The sequence below is a fragment of the Pteronotus mesoamericanus genome, unplaced genomic scaffold (genome assembly GCF_021234165.1).
Source record: "Pteronotus mesoamericanus isolate MK-2021 breed Mesoamerican mustached bat unplaced genomic scaffold, CSHL_Meso_final contig_35, whole genome shotgun sequence".
Lineage (NCBI taxonomy): Eukaryota > Metazoa > Chordata > Mammalia > Chiroptera > Mormoopidae > Pteronotus > Pteronotus mesoamericanus.
In genome coordinates, this window is record NW_026555139.1 from 283,694 (window position 1) to 301,183 (window position 17,490).

Sequence of the window (17,490 nt, forward strand, 5' to 3'; positions counted from 1 at the left end):
CTTTCTTTCTTTCTTTCTTTCTTTCTTTCTTTAATTTGTTATGTCGTTGGTTTCCCTAAGTTGATTATTAAGCTTAACTTAATAAAGATCATCTGGGAACAGTTTACCCACAGAGCTTCTTGACATAAAATAGATATGTTCAGTAAATACTTAGCAAGTGATTTTAAGTATAAAGGAATGAGTAAATGAACAAGTTTGCTTTAGCATTCATTGTAATCATGCCAGCCTTGAGGCTACTTTTTGAAAGTGAGGTTGTGTATGAAACACATGATTCATAACCAAAATATGATTCAAGAGAAAGTTTAGACCTATGTTAAGATTTACATAAGTGTGGTTTTGAGGCCTTGACAGTGAATGACATGGGCTGTGTTACGTCAGTTTCTTCAAGAAACAGACTCTGAAATGGAGAGTTTGTACAAGGTTTTATTCTGTATTTGATAGGTGCACCAAGCATCCACTACATGTGTATACTAGATGATCTGGCATATCTGAGACTGGGAACCTCATCAGTACTCTTTATACTGTTATGCTCATACAAGACGGTCTGATGTTATGCTCATACAAGACGGTCTGACTTTGTCCGAATATTATAATTGGTCAAAGGGATTAAGTTTTCAAAACAGGCACAATAAGTCTGGAGTAGCAAATAGTAACATTAACTTTCTAAAAATGCTGTTTAACTGCATTGCCTTAAGAACACTAAAAAAACTCTGAAAATTAGTGTTATTAGCAAATATCTGTTTACTTAAGAGGTCAGTGCGCTAGGGCTCATAGGACTTTCCCCACCCACTTTAATAAGTGCTGATGTTTCTTTGTAAGGTTATGAACAGCATCAGAGATTGCTTTGTGACTGGGAAGTGGGAAGAGGATAAAGATGCAGCCAAGATCTTGGCAGAAGATGGTAAGTAAAGGGCTATATTTTTCTGAGAAGAGTGCCTTCTCTTTATTTTCTTCCATATATTTAATGGTTGAAAATAATTGTGAAATGCTTGGGGAAGCACTGACAAGTGTTATGGGTAATATTTTCGTTCTTTCTTCCATGGTGACCTTATTTTCTTCTCCTGGTTAAATGACGTATCAGATACGGACAGTGAAGAAGAGTGGGAAATGTTTCATACATTTTATTATGTATTTGTTAAAAATAGATTAGTGCATGTGTGTGTGTGAAAAACGTACTGAAATAACATATTTTTCTTTTTAATGATAAAGATAGTATGTATTATAAAACACCCAGAATAAAAACATAATACATCATAATCTCTACCACCTATAAAAAAACTTTTGTTAACCATTCGAATCATTTAAAATGTTTATATAGATATAAGTGTGTGTATATATGTAATTTTCCTAGTAATCATATTACATACAGTCAAATATTTTTGAAGATTTTGTTTATGATTTAAGTATTATAATTTAATTAATAGTTTTATTGTTTCACATATTGTTTGACACAGTTTACTTTGCCCGTATTATAAATAACTGCACTGGACCACCTTGATATAACTCGTGAATCACATTTTTTATTTTCATAAGAGATTTATTAAAGTGAGAATTGTGACATAGACATCCTTCTTTGTCACATTATTTGGAGCAACCTGATTCTTTTTAATGGCTGTACATTGTGTTGATGTGCCATCACTTATGTAACCTTTAACTATCATTTAATTACTGTTCAGTTTTTTTTATTCTTACAAATAAAGCCACAGTGAACATCCTTAATAATTTGTGGGAATGTATCTGTAGAGCAGATACTGAGAAATGGATTTACTCTTTCAATCAAGACGGTTGCATAGGCAAATGTGACTCGCCTCCTTGCAGGACCATCAAAACTACAACTAAAATATAGAATAGCCATCACCCAGAACCATCAGAAACTGAGCTGAATGGAAGTCTGACAACTGTGGGATTAAAGAAACCACATCCACAAGACTAGTAGGAGGGGCGGAGATGCAGAATGGGTTGGTTAAAATACCCATGTGTGATGGACATAATACCCATGTGTGATGGATGGGAGGGATATCTCGGGAGCGAGAGGTTCCAGCCTCACAATAGGACCCCCAACCCAAGGTTCCAGTGCCAGGAAGATAAGTGCCAGTAACTCCTGCCTGCAAACACCAGCAGGGATTGATAGGTGGTAGAAATTTCTGGAGTCCCAAGCAGCTCCTCTTAAATAACCCACACATGGACTTATTCAGGCTCATTCCCTCTGAGCTCCAGCACTGGGAGAGTAGCTTGAAAGGCACCGGAAGCATACAGGGAGGAACTGGAGTGTCTGGCATCAAGGCGAGAGCTGGGGGACAGAGAAAGGTGGACAGAGGCCATTGCCCCTTCTGAACCCACCCCCCACAGAGCCACAGAGACAGCAGGCAGGTACCATATCTGAGACTCCATCAACCTGGCTAACACTGTTTGCCCCGCCCTGGAGATCTCCTGAGACTCCCTCCCACCCAACTTACCTGCACACACAACTGTTGAAGTGACTTTTCCATATGAATCCCTGGTCTTGGCTCATGCTTCACAACTTCCTAAATCTTCTCCAATAAGCAACAGCCAGCCTCAGTGAGCCCCCAGCCGCTCGTACCTCTCGCTAAGTGGCCCCAGGCCAGGCACCAACAGCAGACTTCTCAGATTGCCTTATAACCTATGCAGAGTGGGCCCAGACAGAACACAGGTAGGGGCTGACCTTGGCCTACACCACCCAGGAAATCCCAGAGCCTGCACAACCAGTGGACAGCTACAGACCACGCTGGCTCACCGCCACCTTGCCCTCGTGCAGCTGATCCTCTATGGAGGGTGAAGGTTGGTGGTGCGCGGTCACAGCCAGTCCTTGCAGCTGACTGGCCTGGGTAAGTCCCTCCCATTGACCTGCCAACAACAATGAAGGCTCAACTACAAGAGGAGGGTGTACTCAGCCCACACCAAGGGCACGCCCCAAGTACCCAGCTTGGTTGATAGGGGAGGTTGTGCCACTGAACCCTACAGGACACCTACTACATTAGGCCATGCTACCAAGACAGGGAGTCATAGCAGCTCTACCTAATACATAGAAACAAACACAGGGAGGCTGCCAAAATTAGGAGACAAAGAAACACGGCCCAAAGGAAAGAACAGATCAAAACTCCAGAAAAAGAAGTAAACAAAATGGAGATGAGCAATCTATCAGATGCAGAGTTCAAACTATAAGGATGCTCAAGGAACTTAGTGAGGCCCTCAGCAGCACAAAAAAAGAGCCAGTCAGAAACGAAGGACATGCTAATTGAAACAAAGAACAATTTACAAGGAAACAACAGTAGAGTGGATAAAGCTGAGAATCAAATCACTAATTTGAAACACAAGGAAGCCAAAACCACCCGTCAGAATAACAAGAAGAAAAAATAAATTAAAAACTAGGAGTCCCAATAAGAGTTAGGCAAGTTCTCTAACCAATAACCTAAGATAATTTAAAAGTGCAAAATAATCTAAAATAAGCAAGAAACAAATAATAAACAGCAGAAATCAACAATATTGACAATTAGAAGAGTGCATGCACCAAGAAAAGGCCATGTGAGTTGGCTGTCTACAATCCAACAGGAGAGCTCTCATCAGACACCAACCTGCTAACACTGAGCTCTTGATAAAGAATGAAGAATGTTGAATGATCACTCTAATAAAGAAAATTCATCAGAGATGGACCCATTAGAAAATGCCACTGTGTGAGATGAATCTACATTGATACCTGAGGAGAGGCTGGGCTTGAAACAAACAGAAGAATGCTTACAAATCACATTTTTCAACTTCAAAAAATTATAGCGTGGTTTAGTTTCTTGGAGGAAAATGTATTTCATTAGCTTTTCCTTACTAAGTCCAGCTTTTTTTATTTTTCTTCTTTTATACCTAAGGCAGAGAGATAGCATTCATCTTCCCTTCCCTCTTTTCTTTCTTCTTTTCTTCCTTTCTTCCCTTTGTTTAGCAAATCCGTATATCTGTGAATCTGATTTCATTTATTCATCTCAGAGGCTGATTGAAATATTGCCTACCGTTTTATTTTTGGGTTTTTGTTTGTGTGTTTTGTTTTTTTTTTAAGTTGTAAAATACATAGTCCTTTGTTTTTGTAAAGCTGTGTTAGAACACAGCCAAGCCCATTTGTTTACACATTGTTTTTGGCTGCTTTGTGCTATGGCAGAGCTGGATTGAATAGCTGCTACAAGGAATATGTGATCTGCAAAGCGTAAAATACCTACTATTTACCGAAGCATAAAATATTCACTGAAGTATTACTTGGTCCCTTTATGGAAGAAGTTTGCTGACCCTTGATTTATTTACTCATGAAATGTTCTAGGTAATGTACTAGGCAATGGAAATTTATTGGTGAAAACAGCACAATTTTTGCCCATTAGAAGTTAACAGTTCCTTTGGAGTAACAAATGAATTTGAAAATCCTCCATGATGTTCTTGCTTTCCTCCTTTTTTCTCTTGCTTTTAACCTCTTTTTTCTCCCCTATTTACTGAACATCTGTGTTGTAGCCATCGGTATCATGTTCTTCCTGAGTCCTATTTAGTTTCTTAACCTAGAAAAATATGTTTGTAGCCTTAATAAAAACACTGCGAGGTGTTGAAGGAATGAATAATAAATTAATCTGTACACACACATAAACAAATTTAGAAAACTGAAAATCTAAACAAAGCTAGTTATTTGAGGGGAAAAATCAATAAGACTTGTTGACAAAGATAAAAAGAGAGAAGGCACAAATCACAAATACCAAGAATGAAACAGGGTATTACCAAAATAACTGACCCTGCAATAATTAAAAGGGTATTAATACAATACTGTGAATATTATACTCAGAATACCCAATAGGCTGGCCTTTCAGAAAAGACACTTGAAGCTTTCACTTCCCCAGTAGGCCTTGAAATTCTCTGAAAACCATTCCTACCAAAATTCAGGCAAGATGGAATAAATAACCTAAAGTCCTATAACCAATAAGAAAATAAAATGTGTAATTATAAGCTTCCAAAAAGGAAAGTTTCACTGGAGAATTATATCAAACACTTAAATAATTCATCCCAATTCTAAAGAATCTCTTCCAGAAAATTAAAAAAAAAAAAAAAATGGAACACTTTACACCTCAATTAATAAGTCCAATTTTATCCTGATTCTAAAACCAGATGAAGACAAAAAAACAAAAACAAACCAGCAGCATACAGACTGGTATCTCTGATGAAGTTACATGCAAAATTCTTCAACAAAATACTTCAAATAAAATTCAACAACATATAAAGAACTGTATGACATGACTAAGTGGGATTTATTTTAGGTATACAAGGCTGGTTCAACATTCAATAATTAATCATTGTAATCCACTTTATCAAAGGTGTAAAGAATAAAGTTCATATGAGTATATCAGTTGACACAGGCATTTGAGAAAATTCAACACCATTTCATGACAAAAAAAACCAAAATAAAACAAAACAAAAAACCCATTTCTCAGTACACTGGGAATAAAGAGGATCAGAGCAGATAAAAAGCATCTACAGAAAAAACAAACATACATAACAGTGAAAATCATACATAACAGTGAAAAACATTAGGGAAAAGGCAGGTTTTCTTCTCCCCCCCCCTTTGCTGGAAAGCATTTTTCTTTTTTTAAATCATGTTCATCCTTTACAGTTGTCTCAATTTTTCCCCCTTTGCCCTCTTCCACCCATCCCACCCCACCTCCCTCTCCCACAGTCACTTCCCACTCTGTTGTCCATGTCCATGTATCTTTCATACATGTTCTTTGTTTAGTTACTACTACTTCTTTCTGCCATTGTCCTCCTTCCCCATTCCCTCTGGTCACTTTCAGTCTCCTCCATGTTTCCTTGCCTGTGCTTTATTTTGTTCATTAGTTTATATTGTAGAATAGATTTCACTTATAGAGAGATCATATGTATTTGTCTTTCACCAGTTGACATATTTCACTTAGCATAATATTCTCCAGTTCCATCCATGTTGATGCAAAAGGTAAGAGTTCCTTCTTTCTTTTCTTTTAAAATGCAGATTGATTTTACTTATATTTTAAAAGTCAAGATCCATTATAAAATATTAAATAATTTAAATCCATTATAAAGTCTCAGCAATCATGACATTTGCACAGAAATAATCAGGTAGATCAGTGAAATAAAAATGAGCATTCTAGAGACAAATATATATATTTTTCTAACACTGTAATATATGATTAAATTGGTATTTCGAATCAATAGGGAAAATAGGCTTACTTAACAAATAAGGTGCATAGATCACTAATACTCAAAATAAAACAAATATAGAGCCCTAATTCACACATACAACAAATATTCAGGTGAGTTAAAAATCAATATGTAAAATGTAAGGAGTTTTAGGAGAAAATACAAAATAATATTTTTCTTACCCTGAAGTAAAATATTCAAACCCAGAAGCAATAAAGTAAAATATTGACAATGACTATGTTAAACATTAAGACTATAATAAAATACAGATTTAAAAAAGTTAAAGGAGAAGTAACAGAATAGAAAAGTATGTGCACCACATCTAAAAAAGGGTTAGTTGTTTGTTTTTTTTCCAGGGGAAAAAATTCTGCAAACATTTAATCAAAACATAGGTAAAGAATACCAAAAAGTCATTTAAAGCTTTTTAAAAATAATAGAAATAAGCAAGAAATACACAAAAAGGGGTTTAGTTTCAACAAATAATAAACAAAATAACATCGTTGTCACAATCAGATTAATAAGTATTAAAAATATTGGTAATATCAAGTATTGGTGACTGTGAAAGGAACTGGGCGTTCAGACTCTTTTTCTTCATCTTAAAGCAGCCCCTTTAGCATATCTTGCAATGCTGGTTTGGTGGAGGTGTATTCTTCTAGCCTTCTTTTCTCTGAGAACTTACTTCACCTTCCATTTTAATGGAGACCCTTGCTGGGTATGGCAGTCTTGGTTGCAGGCCTTTGCTTTTCATGACTTGGAATATTTCTTGCCATTCCCTTCTGGCTTGCATGGTTTTTGTTGAGAAGTCAGCTGTTACCCATATTGGGGCGCCCTTGTATGTTACTACCTCCTTCTCGCTTGCTGCCTTTAGGATTCTCTATTTGTCTTTGATATATGCCATTTTCATGATGATGTGTGTTGGAGTGGGCCTCATTGGTTCCTCCTGAATGGGACCCTCTGTGCCTCCTGGACTTGTGTGATTTTTTCTTTCCTCCAATTAGGGAAGTTATCCATCATTACTTTTTCAAACAGATTCTCTCTCTCCTGTTCCTCCTCTTCTCCTGATATCCCTGTTATCTGGTTATTATTGTGTTTCAGGTTGTCCTGCTTTTCCCTAAACACCTCTTCATTCTTTTTGAGTCTTATTTCATTTTCTTGCTCTTTCTGGGAGCTTTTTTCTACCTTGCCTTCCAGTTTTCTGATTCGTTCCACTGCTTCATTTAGCCTGATTTTGATTCCTTCTACTGTGTCCTCCAATTCAGAAATTGTAGTCTTCATTTTCTCTTGTGTCTTATTGATAGTTTCTATGTCCTTTTTCATGCTAGTATAGTTTGCAGTAAGTTCCTCATAGTTTCCCTGTAGTTTTCTGTATTTCTCACTGGGCTCACTGAGCTTGCTGAGATTCCTTACAACTGTTGTTTTGAACTCAATATCTGATACTTTTCTTGCTTCTATTTCATTTCATTCTTTTGTGGGGATTTCTCCTTTACCTTCAACTGGGGGTGTTCCTTTGTCTTGCCCTTACGTGTGAGACTCTTCTTTTTTTGCTTCTGATTCTTAAGTTGATCTGTCTTGATTTCCTGACTTTGTAGTGTGAACTTATGTGGTAGGAGACTGTTTTTTCTCTTTGTGGATCTGCCTCTGATGATGTCAGATGTTGACACTGTCTGACCTTGGGAAGTCTGTTCGAGACTTCAAGGAATCTGTTGTCTGTGGCTGCCTCCTTCAGCTGTTAATCTAGTCACTCTACACTCAGCTGGCCGGCTTAGAGACACCACAGGTTTGTGCAGAATCTCTCCTGGGGGCAGGGCTATTTGGTCCTCTCATGCTGCTGCTGCTGCTTAGGGGAGTGGTTTGCCTGAGCCCGATGGCTGCTGTTGTATGGGGGAGGAGTCAGCACTGGCATCCCACCGGCTACTCTCTCAGTTCTCTCCCCAAAGCCTCCTTCCCCAGTCTCTCCTCAGGCATCTCCAGCTCACTCTGCCCCTGCCTTTGCTGGAGACCAGGGCAAGTGGCTGCAAACAAAAATTTATGCATTGGCCCTTTAAGTGGCTCTTTGTGTCTCCAGCTGCCTGTCTCTGTCAGAGAGTAACCCTGCCTCTTTACGGAGCTGGCTGTTATCTGTGTACTTTTTGGGCTATGGTGCTTGTAGGCTGGAGATCCCCACTTATGGTTTAGACTCCTCTCTTCTCAGGAGGATCCAACTGGTCTTTTCTGTATCATTCTGGTGCTGGCCCCTGTAGGCACCTGGCCCGCCTTCTTGAGTCTCTGCTGCACTCCTTACCAGTTAGATTGTGCTAAAGCTGATTCTTCTGTCTGAGGTAAAAGGCTCCTCTCACTAATGTTCAGTTGTTCGTTCCAGGTGATTTCTTCACAATTTAGTTGTAATTCCAGGTTGGTCCTGGGAGGAGGTCAGTGTGACTTGCACTCACTCCTGTGCTATCTTGATTCTCATAGGGACAAGGCAGGGTTTCCACTGTTAGCGTTAGTCCTTGCCATTACAATAAATAAAAACTTTGAAGTATGTAGAAATAAAAGACACAATTCAAAAAAGGAAGAAATACTATTGTTCATTTTTGTAGATAACATGATTGTCTCTGTAGAAAATCCCTAGAAATCGCCCTGTGTGACGCCCAGGGTGTGGCTCCATGGAAGAGTATGGGCCTGTGAACGAAAGGGTCTCTGGTTCAATTCCCAGTTGGGGCACATGCCTAGTATATAGGCCGGGTCCGCGGGAGGGGGGCACTTGATGGGCAGTCACGCATTGGTGTTTCTCTCCCTCTTTTTCCTTCCTTTCCTCTCTAAAAATAAATAAAATATTTTTAAAGAAGAAAGGAAGAAAATCCCAAGAAATCCACAAAAGACAAAACAAAACCAAAGCAACAAAAACTTCTAGAACTAGTGAGTTCAGCAAAATAAAAAACATAATTGTCAATTACAAGGAAGTAGGTAGAAGCTTATACCTAATATATATTCACCATCAGTATGCTGAAAATTACAAAGTGCTGATGGAAAGAAACTGAAGACAAATGAACAGACATACTGTGTTCCTTGATTAGAATATTCAAATTAGTCAAGATTCTCCCCAAATATATCTATAGGTTTAGTGTGACTCCTATCAAAATCAAGGTTCTTTGTAGATGCAGACAAACTTATTGTAAAATTTATATGCAAAGTCACCCTAGGATAGATAGACCAGTATTTTAAAAAAAAACAACAATGCAGTGAGAGCAGTCACTCTCCCCACTATTAATGTTTGCTACATTACTACAAGTAACTAAGACAGTTGGTATTGTTGGAGGAACTAACACACGAATTAATGAAAAACAAGGAACCCAGCAATAGACTCAAAGGTGTTCAACTAATGTGTTACAGAGGTGCAAAAGTCACTCAATGGAAAGAAAAGTGCTGTTGGAATCATATACCCACAGGCAAATATATAAACCTTGACCTAAATCTCACATTTTAGAAGGAAAAAAAATAGATGACAAACAGAAAACCAGAAAAGCTATAAAACTTTTTGAAATCAGCCCTGGCTGGTGTGACTCAGTTGATTGAGCTCTGGCCTGCAAACCAGAGGGTGGTTGGTTTGATTCCCAGTCAGGGCACATGGCTGGATTGCAGGCCTGGTCCCCAGTAGGGGGCGTGTGAGAGGCAACCACACATAGATGTTTCTCTTGTCTCTCCCTTCATCTCTAAAAATAAGTAAATATTAAAAGAAAAAACCTTTTAGAAAACGAAGAAAATTTTCAGAGTCTAGGAATAGGAAATTGTTCCTATTCATCATCTGCACAATCCCTAAAAAAAAAAGAAATGATAAATTGGACCTCATCAAAATTAAAAGCTTTTGCTCTGTGAAAGGCCCTATTAAGAAAATGAAAAGATAAACTGTGGAAGAAAATATTGGCAAACCACACATCTAATGGAATATATAAAAAACTCCCAGTATTCAACAATTTAAAAAAAGTATCCAGTTAGAAAAAGGGCAAAACACATCCATAGGCATTTTAACAACAAATATATACAAATGGCAAGCACACAAAAATGTTCAGCATCGTTAGCCATCAAGGAAATATGGGAGGGGGCAAGTGTAGGTTTACAGTTTTGAGTACACAAAACAGTTTATTCTTGTACTATTATTGTATTATTTTCCATATGAACAACTGTACACTTACTTTTGCCCCACCCTGTACAACTCCACACCTAACCACGATTTATAGCCCCAAAGCTAGTCTCCTTTCCCTGCCTTCTCTTTCAAGCTGTATTTGAACTAGCGAAGTATGTTCTGCTCTCCGCAGATGGCCTCATTATATCAATCCCTTGATTTATTGTGAGTCCTTTTGATGCATATGAGCTCTCATCTGTCTCAATATGCAAACCAAATTTTGAGTGAAAGGTCTATTAGTATATCACATCAATGAATTTAAGAAAAGGAAAAAACACATTAACTTAAGAAATGACAAAAAGGCATTAAAAATTAATCAAAAATATCAAATTGCTAGAATAACAATAAGAAATATATGGTGAGGCACAAAACTAGAGAGAGAGAGGTAGAATGTGTTCCTGGAGAGAACTGAGTACAGCATAAAAGTTTTAATTATTTCGGAATCAATTTTTAATTTTACTGTAATACCAGTAAAAACATAATACACCTTATTTACCAAAATGGTTTGTAAAATTAATTTAGACCACTGCTCACCTATGAACTGGCAAGTAGGAGTGTGAAATACAGGACATTTGTCTAGGGCCACTTGAGTTCAGAATTAAAATGTATATAGTTTTTGAAGAAGTAATTCCATTTTTTAAAACGTTTTAAAACATTTTATTTATACCTTTTTAGAGAGTGGAAGGGAGGGAGAAAGAGAGGGAGAGAAACATCAATGTGTGGTTGCCTGTCATGCACCACCAGCCCCCAGGACCTGGCCTGCAACCTAGGCATGCACCCTGACTGGGAATCCAACCAGCAACTTTTTGATTCACAGGCCGGCACTCAATCCACTGAGCCACACTAGTCAGGGCTGTTGTTTAAAATTAAATTTTATTGATTATGCTACTATAGTTGTCAAAGTTTTTCCACCTTTGCCCCTCTCCACGTAGGCCCCCCGCCCCCACGCCAACAGGCAATCCCCACACCATCGTTCATGTTCACGGCTCATGTGTGTAAGTTCTTTGGCTATTCCATTTCCTGTACTGTACTTTACATCCCCATGGCTATTCTGTAACTACCTATTTGTACTTTTTAATCCTCTCACCTCTTTATTCATTCTCCTACACCCCTTCCCATCAAAACACTCTCCATATCCATGATTCTGTCTCTGTTCTTCTGGTTTGCTTAGTTTGTTTTTTAGATTCAATTGTTGATAGACATGTATTTATTTCCATGATATAGTTCATAGTTTTGATCATCTTTTACTTAAATAAATCCCTTTGACACTTCATATAATGGTGGTTTAGTGATGATGAACTCCTTTGGTGTTTTCTTGTCTGGAAGTTCTTTATCTGCATTTCAAATCTAAATATCTGCATGGTAGAAAAATCTTGGCTGTAGGTCCTTGCCTTTCATGACTTTGAATATTTCTTGTCAGTGCCTTCTAGCCTGCAAAGTTTCTTTTGAGAAATCCACTGACAGTCTTATGGGATCTCCCCTGTAGGTAAATAACTTATTTTCTCTTGCTGCTTTTTAAGATTCTCTCTTTATCTTTAACCTTTGGCGTTTTCAATATGATGTGTCTTGGGTGGGCCTTTTTGCATCCATCTTGTTTGGCATTCTGTGCTTCCTGACTTGCATGTCTACTTTCTTCACTCGCTTAGGAAAGCTTTCTTTCGTTATTTTTTCAAATAGATATTCAATTTCTTGCTCTTTCTCTTCTCCTCTGGCACGCCCATGATGCGAATATTGAGATGCTTGACATTGTCCCAGAGGATGCTTCCACTAATCTTGTTTTTTTAATTTATTTTTTCTTCTTGTTATTCTGATGGGTGGTTTTGGCTTCCTTGTGTTTCAAATTAGTGATTTGATTCTCAGCTTTATCCACTCTACTGTTGTTTCCTTGTAAATTGTTCTTTGTTTCAATTAGCATGTCCTTCGTTTCTGACTGGCTCTTTTTTTGTGCTGCTGAGGGCCTCACTAAGTTCCTTGAGCATCCTTATAGTTTGAACTCTGCATCTGATAGATTGCTCATCTCCATTTTGTTTACTTCTTTTTCTGGAGTTTTGATCTGTTCTTTCCTTTGGGCCGTGTTTCTTTGTCTCCTAATTTTGGCAGCCTCCCTGTGTTTGTTTCTATGTATTAGGTAGAGCTGCTATGACTCCCTGTCTTGGTAGCATGGCCTAATGTAGTAGGTGTCCTGTAGGGTTCAGTGGCACAACCTCCCCTATCAACCAAGCTGGGTACTTGGGGCGTGCCCTTGGTGTGGGCTGAGTACACCCTCCTCTTGTAGTTGAGCCTTCATTGTTGTTGGCAGGTCAATGGGAGGGACTTACCCAGGCCAGTCAGCTGCAAGGACTGGCTGTGACCGCGCACCACCAACCTTCACCCTCCATAGAGGATCAGCTGCACGAGGGCAAGGTGGCGGTGAGCCAGCGTGGTCTGTAGCTGTCCACTGGTTGTGCAGGCTCTGGGATTTCCTGGGTGGTGTAGGCCAAGGTCAGCCCCTACCTGTGTTCTGTCTGGGCCCACTCTGCATAGGTTATAAGGCAATCTGAGAAGTCTGCTGTTGGTGCCTGGCCTGGGGCCACTTAGCGAGAGGTACGAGCGGCTGGGGGCTCACTGAGGCTGGCTGTTGCTTATTGGAGAAGATTTAGGAAGTTGTGAAGCATGAGCCAAGACCAGGGATTCATATGGAAAAGTCACTTCAACAGTTGTGTGTGCAGGTAAGTTGGGTGGGAGGGAGTCTCAGGAGATCTCCAGGGCGGGGCAAACAGTGTTAGCCAGGTTGATGGAGTCTCAGATATGGTACCTGCCTGCTGTCTCTGTGGCTCTGTGGGGGGTGGGTTCAGAAGGGGCAATGGCCTCTGTCCACCTTTCTCTGTCCCCCAGCTCTCGCCTTGATGCCAGACACTCCAGTTCCTCCCTGTATGCTTCCGGTGCCTTTCAAGCTACTCTCCCAGTGCTGGAGCTCAGAGGGAATGAGCCTGAATAAGTCCATGTGTGGGTTATTTAAGAGGAGCTGCTTGGGACTCCAGAAGTTTCTTACACTGACTCAGTCCCGACTGCTTTCTGCATCCAGACACTGGAGCCCAGGTCAGGGCCCTGGTGTGGGACTGGGACTCCTCGGTCCTAAGGTAGCCCTCCTGAATTTTTATCCACCACATGTGGATGTGGAACCAGCCTGTTCCATGTCTCTGTTGCTTGTAACACTCTGGATGGATATGCTTTCTTTAATCCATAGTTGTCAGACTTTCATTCAACTAGATTTCTGGCGGTTCTGAGTGATGGTTGCTCTGTATTTTAGTTGTAATTTTCAAGTGGTTGTGCGAGGACCCGAGTTCTGTCTAACTATACTGCCACCTTGACCAGAAGTTTCTAACACCATACTCATGATTTCAAACTATATAAGTTTGTTCTGATTTGCTTTAATACCAGCTATGCCCTGTCTTGGTAGATGTGCTGTGGACGTATTACACTGTTGTTGAGGATAGTATGCTCTATATGTGTCGGTTTGATTCTGGTGGTTTGACTGTTCAAATCTGTATCTTTGCTGATTTTCTCACTAGTTTTATCACTACCTGGGAGGAGGATATTGAAGTTGCCAAGTATAATTGTAGGTTTATCTATCTGTTTGAGCTCTATCAATTTTTGCTTCATATATTTGAAGCTCTGTTTGGTGCATACACATTTAGGGTTGTTGCATTTTCCTGGTAGATTGATCCTTTTGTCATTATATATGATGGTCCCTTCCTATTCAGTCCATTTGTGAGGGAGGGATTCCAGCCCTAGTGTTATGGGTATGCTTGAACAGCCAACACCTGACACTAGACAGATGAGGACAGCTGCAGTTTATTTGTCAGATACTCTCACAGCTGGCAGGAAAGGGTCACCAGTACACCATGCAGGGATTGCATTTGGGAGGCAGGCTTTGTACTTAAAAGAGCACAGGATAACCATTTGTTTTTGTTTGGGAAGGTGGATTAGCTTTTTAGAATAAATTCGTGTTCTTTTAGGTTGAGGACTAGATGAGGTGCCGCTGCTTCAACTGATAAAGGAACTAGTAGGGTGGCGATCCTTTTCCATAGGTTAGGAGCATATCTGGCAGGCCTACTCACAGCTAGGCCTTTGGACCCTCTGAAGCTCATTGATGTTAGGGTAACACATGAAATTTTAAGTTTTACAGTTAAGTTCCTCTCTGATAATTTTCTTGGCTCTGAAGTTACTCTATAAGATATTAATATAGCACTTAGGCTTTTTTAAAAAGTTGAGTTTGCATGGTATATCTTTCTCCGTCTTTTTACTTTCATTCTACTTAGGTATTAAATTTGAAGTGAGTCTCTTGTAAACCACATGTAGTAAGGATATGTGTTTTTATGTGGCATATTTATTATGCCATTTACATTTAAGGTACCTATGGGTATGTATTTAAGTCTGATATTTTACTTATTTTTATTTATTTACTCTATTTTTAATTTTTCTGTTTTCTTCTTTTCCTTTTTCTTCTATTTTGATTTGTTTACAGTGTTTTTATAGTGTGTAAGATTTTAAAAACTCCTGAGGATAGTTTAATGTATCCATATTTTCTGTCTTTTTTTGTTTTTTCTTTTTTCCTGTTGGTCCTAGATTTTTCCTTTTATAATTTCCCTTCTGCTTAGAAATTTCTTTGTCCATTTTTCTAAGGTAGCTATGCTAATGACAAATTTCTGTAGTTTTCCTTTGTCTGACAGTGTCTTTATTTCCCAAGAATAGTTTCACCAAATACAGAATTTATCATAGATGACAATTCTTGTTCAGCACTTGAAAAATGTGCTTTGTGTCCTCCATAATTTCAGAGGAGAAATATGCTTTTATTGGAATTGGTGTGCCCCTACTAATAATCTGTCGTTTCTTTTTAGCTGCTTTCAAGATTCTTTTTGTTTATTTGTTTTTAGTTTTCAGAAGTTTGATTGGTGTGGAGTTCATTGGATTTACTGATTGAGATTTGCTCAGTAAGTTTATGTCTTTCACCAAATTCAAGAATTGTGAGTCATTATCTCTTTCAGCCTGAGACTCCTTGTAAGGCTTTAATGATATATTTTTTTCTGTTTCACAGGTCCATTAGGCTCTGATCATTTGTTTTTAGGTTTTTCTCCTCTGTGTTGTTTAGACTGGGTAAATTGTATTGATTGGGCCTCAAGGTCCTCTAATTTTATCCTCTGTCATCTGTACTTACCATATTGAGTTATCTAGCAGGTTTTTTTTCTTCTTCCATTAGTTATATTTTTTTAGTTTTGTAATTCCCATTTGGTTTCTTCAGTTTCTTAGGGTTTCAGTTGTTTGTGCTCTTCTATTATTTCTGGAGTTGATGGTTATATACATACCTGGGAGGAACAAAGGAAACCTGTATACACCATCTTTTCCAGACCAGATCTGTGGTGGTGATGTTTATTGTAACTTAATGGGCGAATTGGCATCTTGATGATATTGAGTCTTCCTTTCCAAACACATGGTAATTTTTATTTGCTCAGTAGGTAAAATTAATAATACCTTCTTCACTGGGTCATGTTTAAAAATGTAGTTAAGACATGTAAAGTGCTTTGAGCAGTGTCTGGTATGTAAAGCACGTAAAAGTGTTAGCTAATGTTATTCTGTGTGTCCTTTGGTAGCTTATTAAAGCTTTTATATTATTGAAGTTATTAAAGTTTTATAACATTTCTTGTTTATTTTTAAATACCTTATTTTTTTGTTTTTATTTCAGGGGAATCTTCCCATCTTTTATATTTCCTTTGGTTCTTTCACTGTTTCTTATATGAAAATGTTTTAATACCCTTCTAAAGTTGCTTCCTAGAGGACTTTCCTTATTTCTTTTAAGGGTAAGAATCGTAACTAAACTTAAGAGCTTCAAAAGTGACTGTATGAATCAGTGAACTCTCCATGTGTTATCCCCTTAGGGCTCAGCACTTTTTTAGGTACTATTTTGTAATCTAAGATTTTTCCCTAGGTATGTCACACAAATGTGTTGTGTTGAGCTTACTGGTGAGACTCTTTTTCACATGTGCTGTTCTCTAAGCCGTGGCTTTTCAAGTCATTCTTTGAACTTCTGCTTTTGGGGGCCTCATCTGCAGGGCCATGCATGCCACTCTTTGCGCATCTTTCCTGTAGTGTCTATTACCTATACTGGAAAAATAACTCTTGGCTATGTAGGATGTTGAAGTTAAGTATGAAAATGTGGATTGGGTTTGTTAACCTAAATAGGTGATGAAATACAATTTAACAAAAAGAAGCCTTTGTTGGGGGCAGAGTGGGCTAGAGACGCCTGAGTAGAGCCTGGGGAAGGAGGCTTTGGGGAGAGAACTGAGAGAGTAGCTGGTGGGATCTCGGTGCTCACTCATCCCCCATGTGGCAGCAGCCATTTTGCTCAGGAAGAGGCCACTCCTCCTGAGCAGTGCCAGTGTCAAAGGACCCAATAGACCCGCCCCCAGATGGGATTCCACCCCACCCTGTGCTGTCTAAGCTGCCTGCTGAGTGCAAAGTGGCAGCCACAGACAGTAGATCCCTGGCTAAAGGGGCGCAGAGAGGTCTGGCAACACTTGAGAAGAGACCGGGGACAGAAACTTTGGGGGGGAAATGGAGAGAGTAGCTGGGGAGATCACAGTGCAGACTCTTCCCCCATATGGCAGCAGCATGAAAGGACCCAATAACCCCACCGCCAGGAGGCACTCTGCCCCATCCTGAGCAGTCTAAGGCAGCCTGCTGAGTGCAGAGTGAATAGATTAACAGCTGAAGGAGACAGTGACAAACAGTAGATTCCTGGAAGTTTCAAAGAGACTGCCTAAGGTCAGACAGGGTCAACATCTGACATCATCAGGGGCCGATCCAGAAAGTAAAAACAGTGGTCTCCAAACATAGAAGTTCATACCACAAAGTCAGGAAAACAAGACAGATCAACCTAAGAATCAGAAGCGAAAGAGGAGTCTCACAAATTATGGGAAGACAAAGAAATACGCCCCACTTGAAGGGAAAGGATGAATCCCCACAAAGACAACTAAATGAAATAGAGGCAAGTAAACTATCAAGTATCGAGTTCCAAACAGCAGTTCTAAGGAAGTTCAATGAGCTCAGTGAGCTCAGAGAGAATTACCAAAACTACAGGGAAG

General features: G+C 39.2%; 1 protein-coding gene across 2 annotated transcripts in view; it reads left to right on the top strand.

The window, feature by feature from the left end:
- Positions 1-17,490, top strand: part of BMS1 (BMS1 ribosome biogenesis factor) — a 56,069-nt gene that overhangs the window by 26,096 nt on the left and 12,483 nt on the right. For both annotated transcript variants that reach the window (XM_054576855.1, XM_054576854.1), the window contains exon 13: positions 820-901. In XM_054576855.1, coding sequence (XP_054432830.1) covers positions 820-901 — 82 coding nt within the window. The remainder of the gene's footprint in view (positions 1-819; positions 902-17,490) is intronic.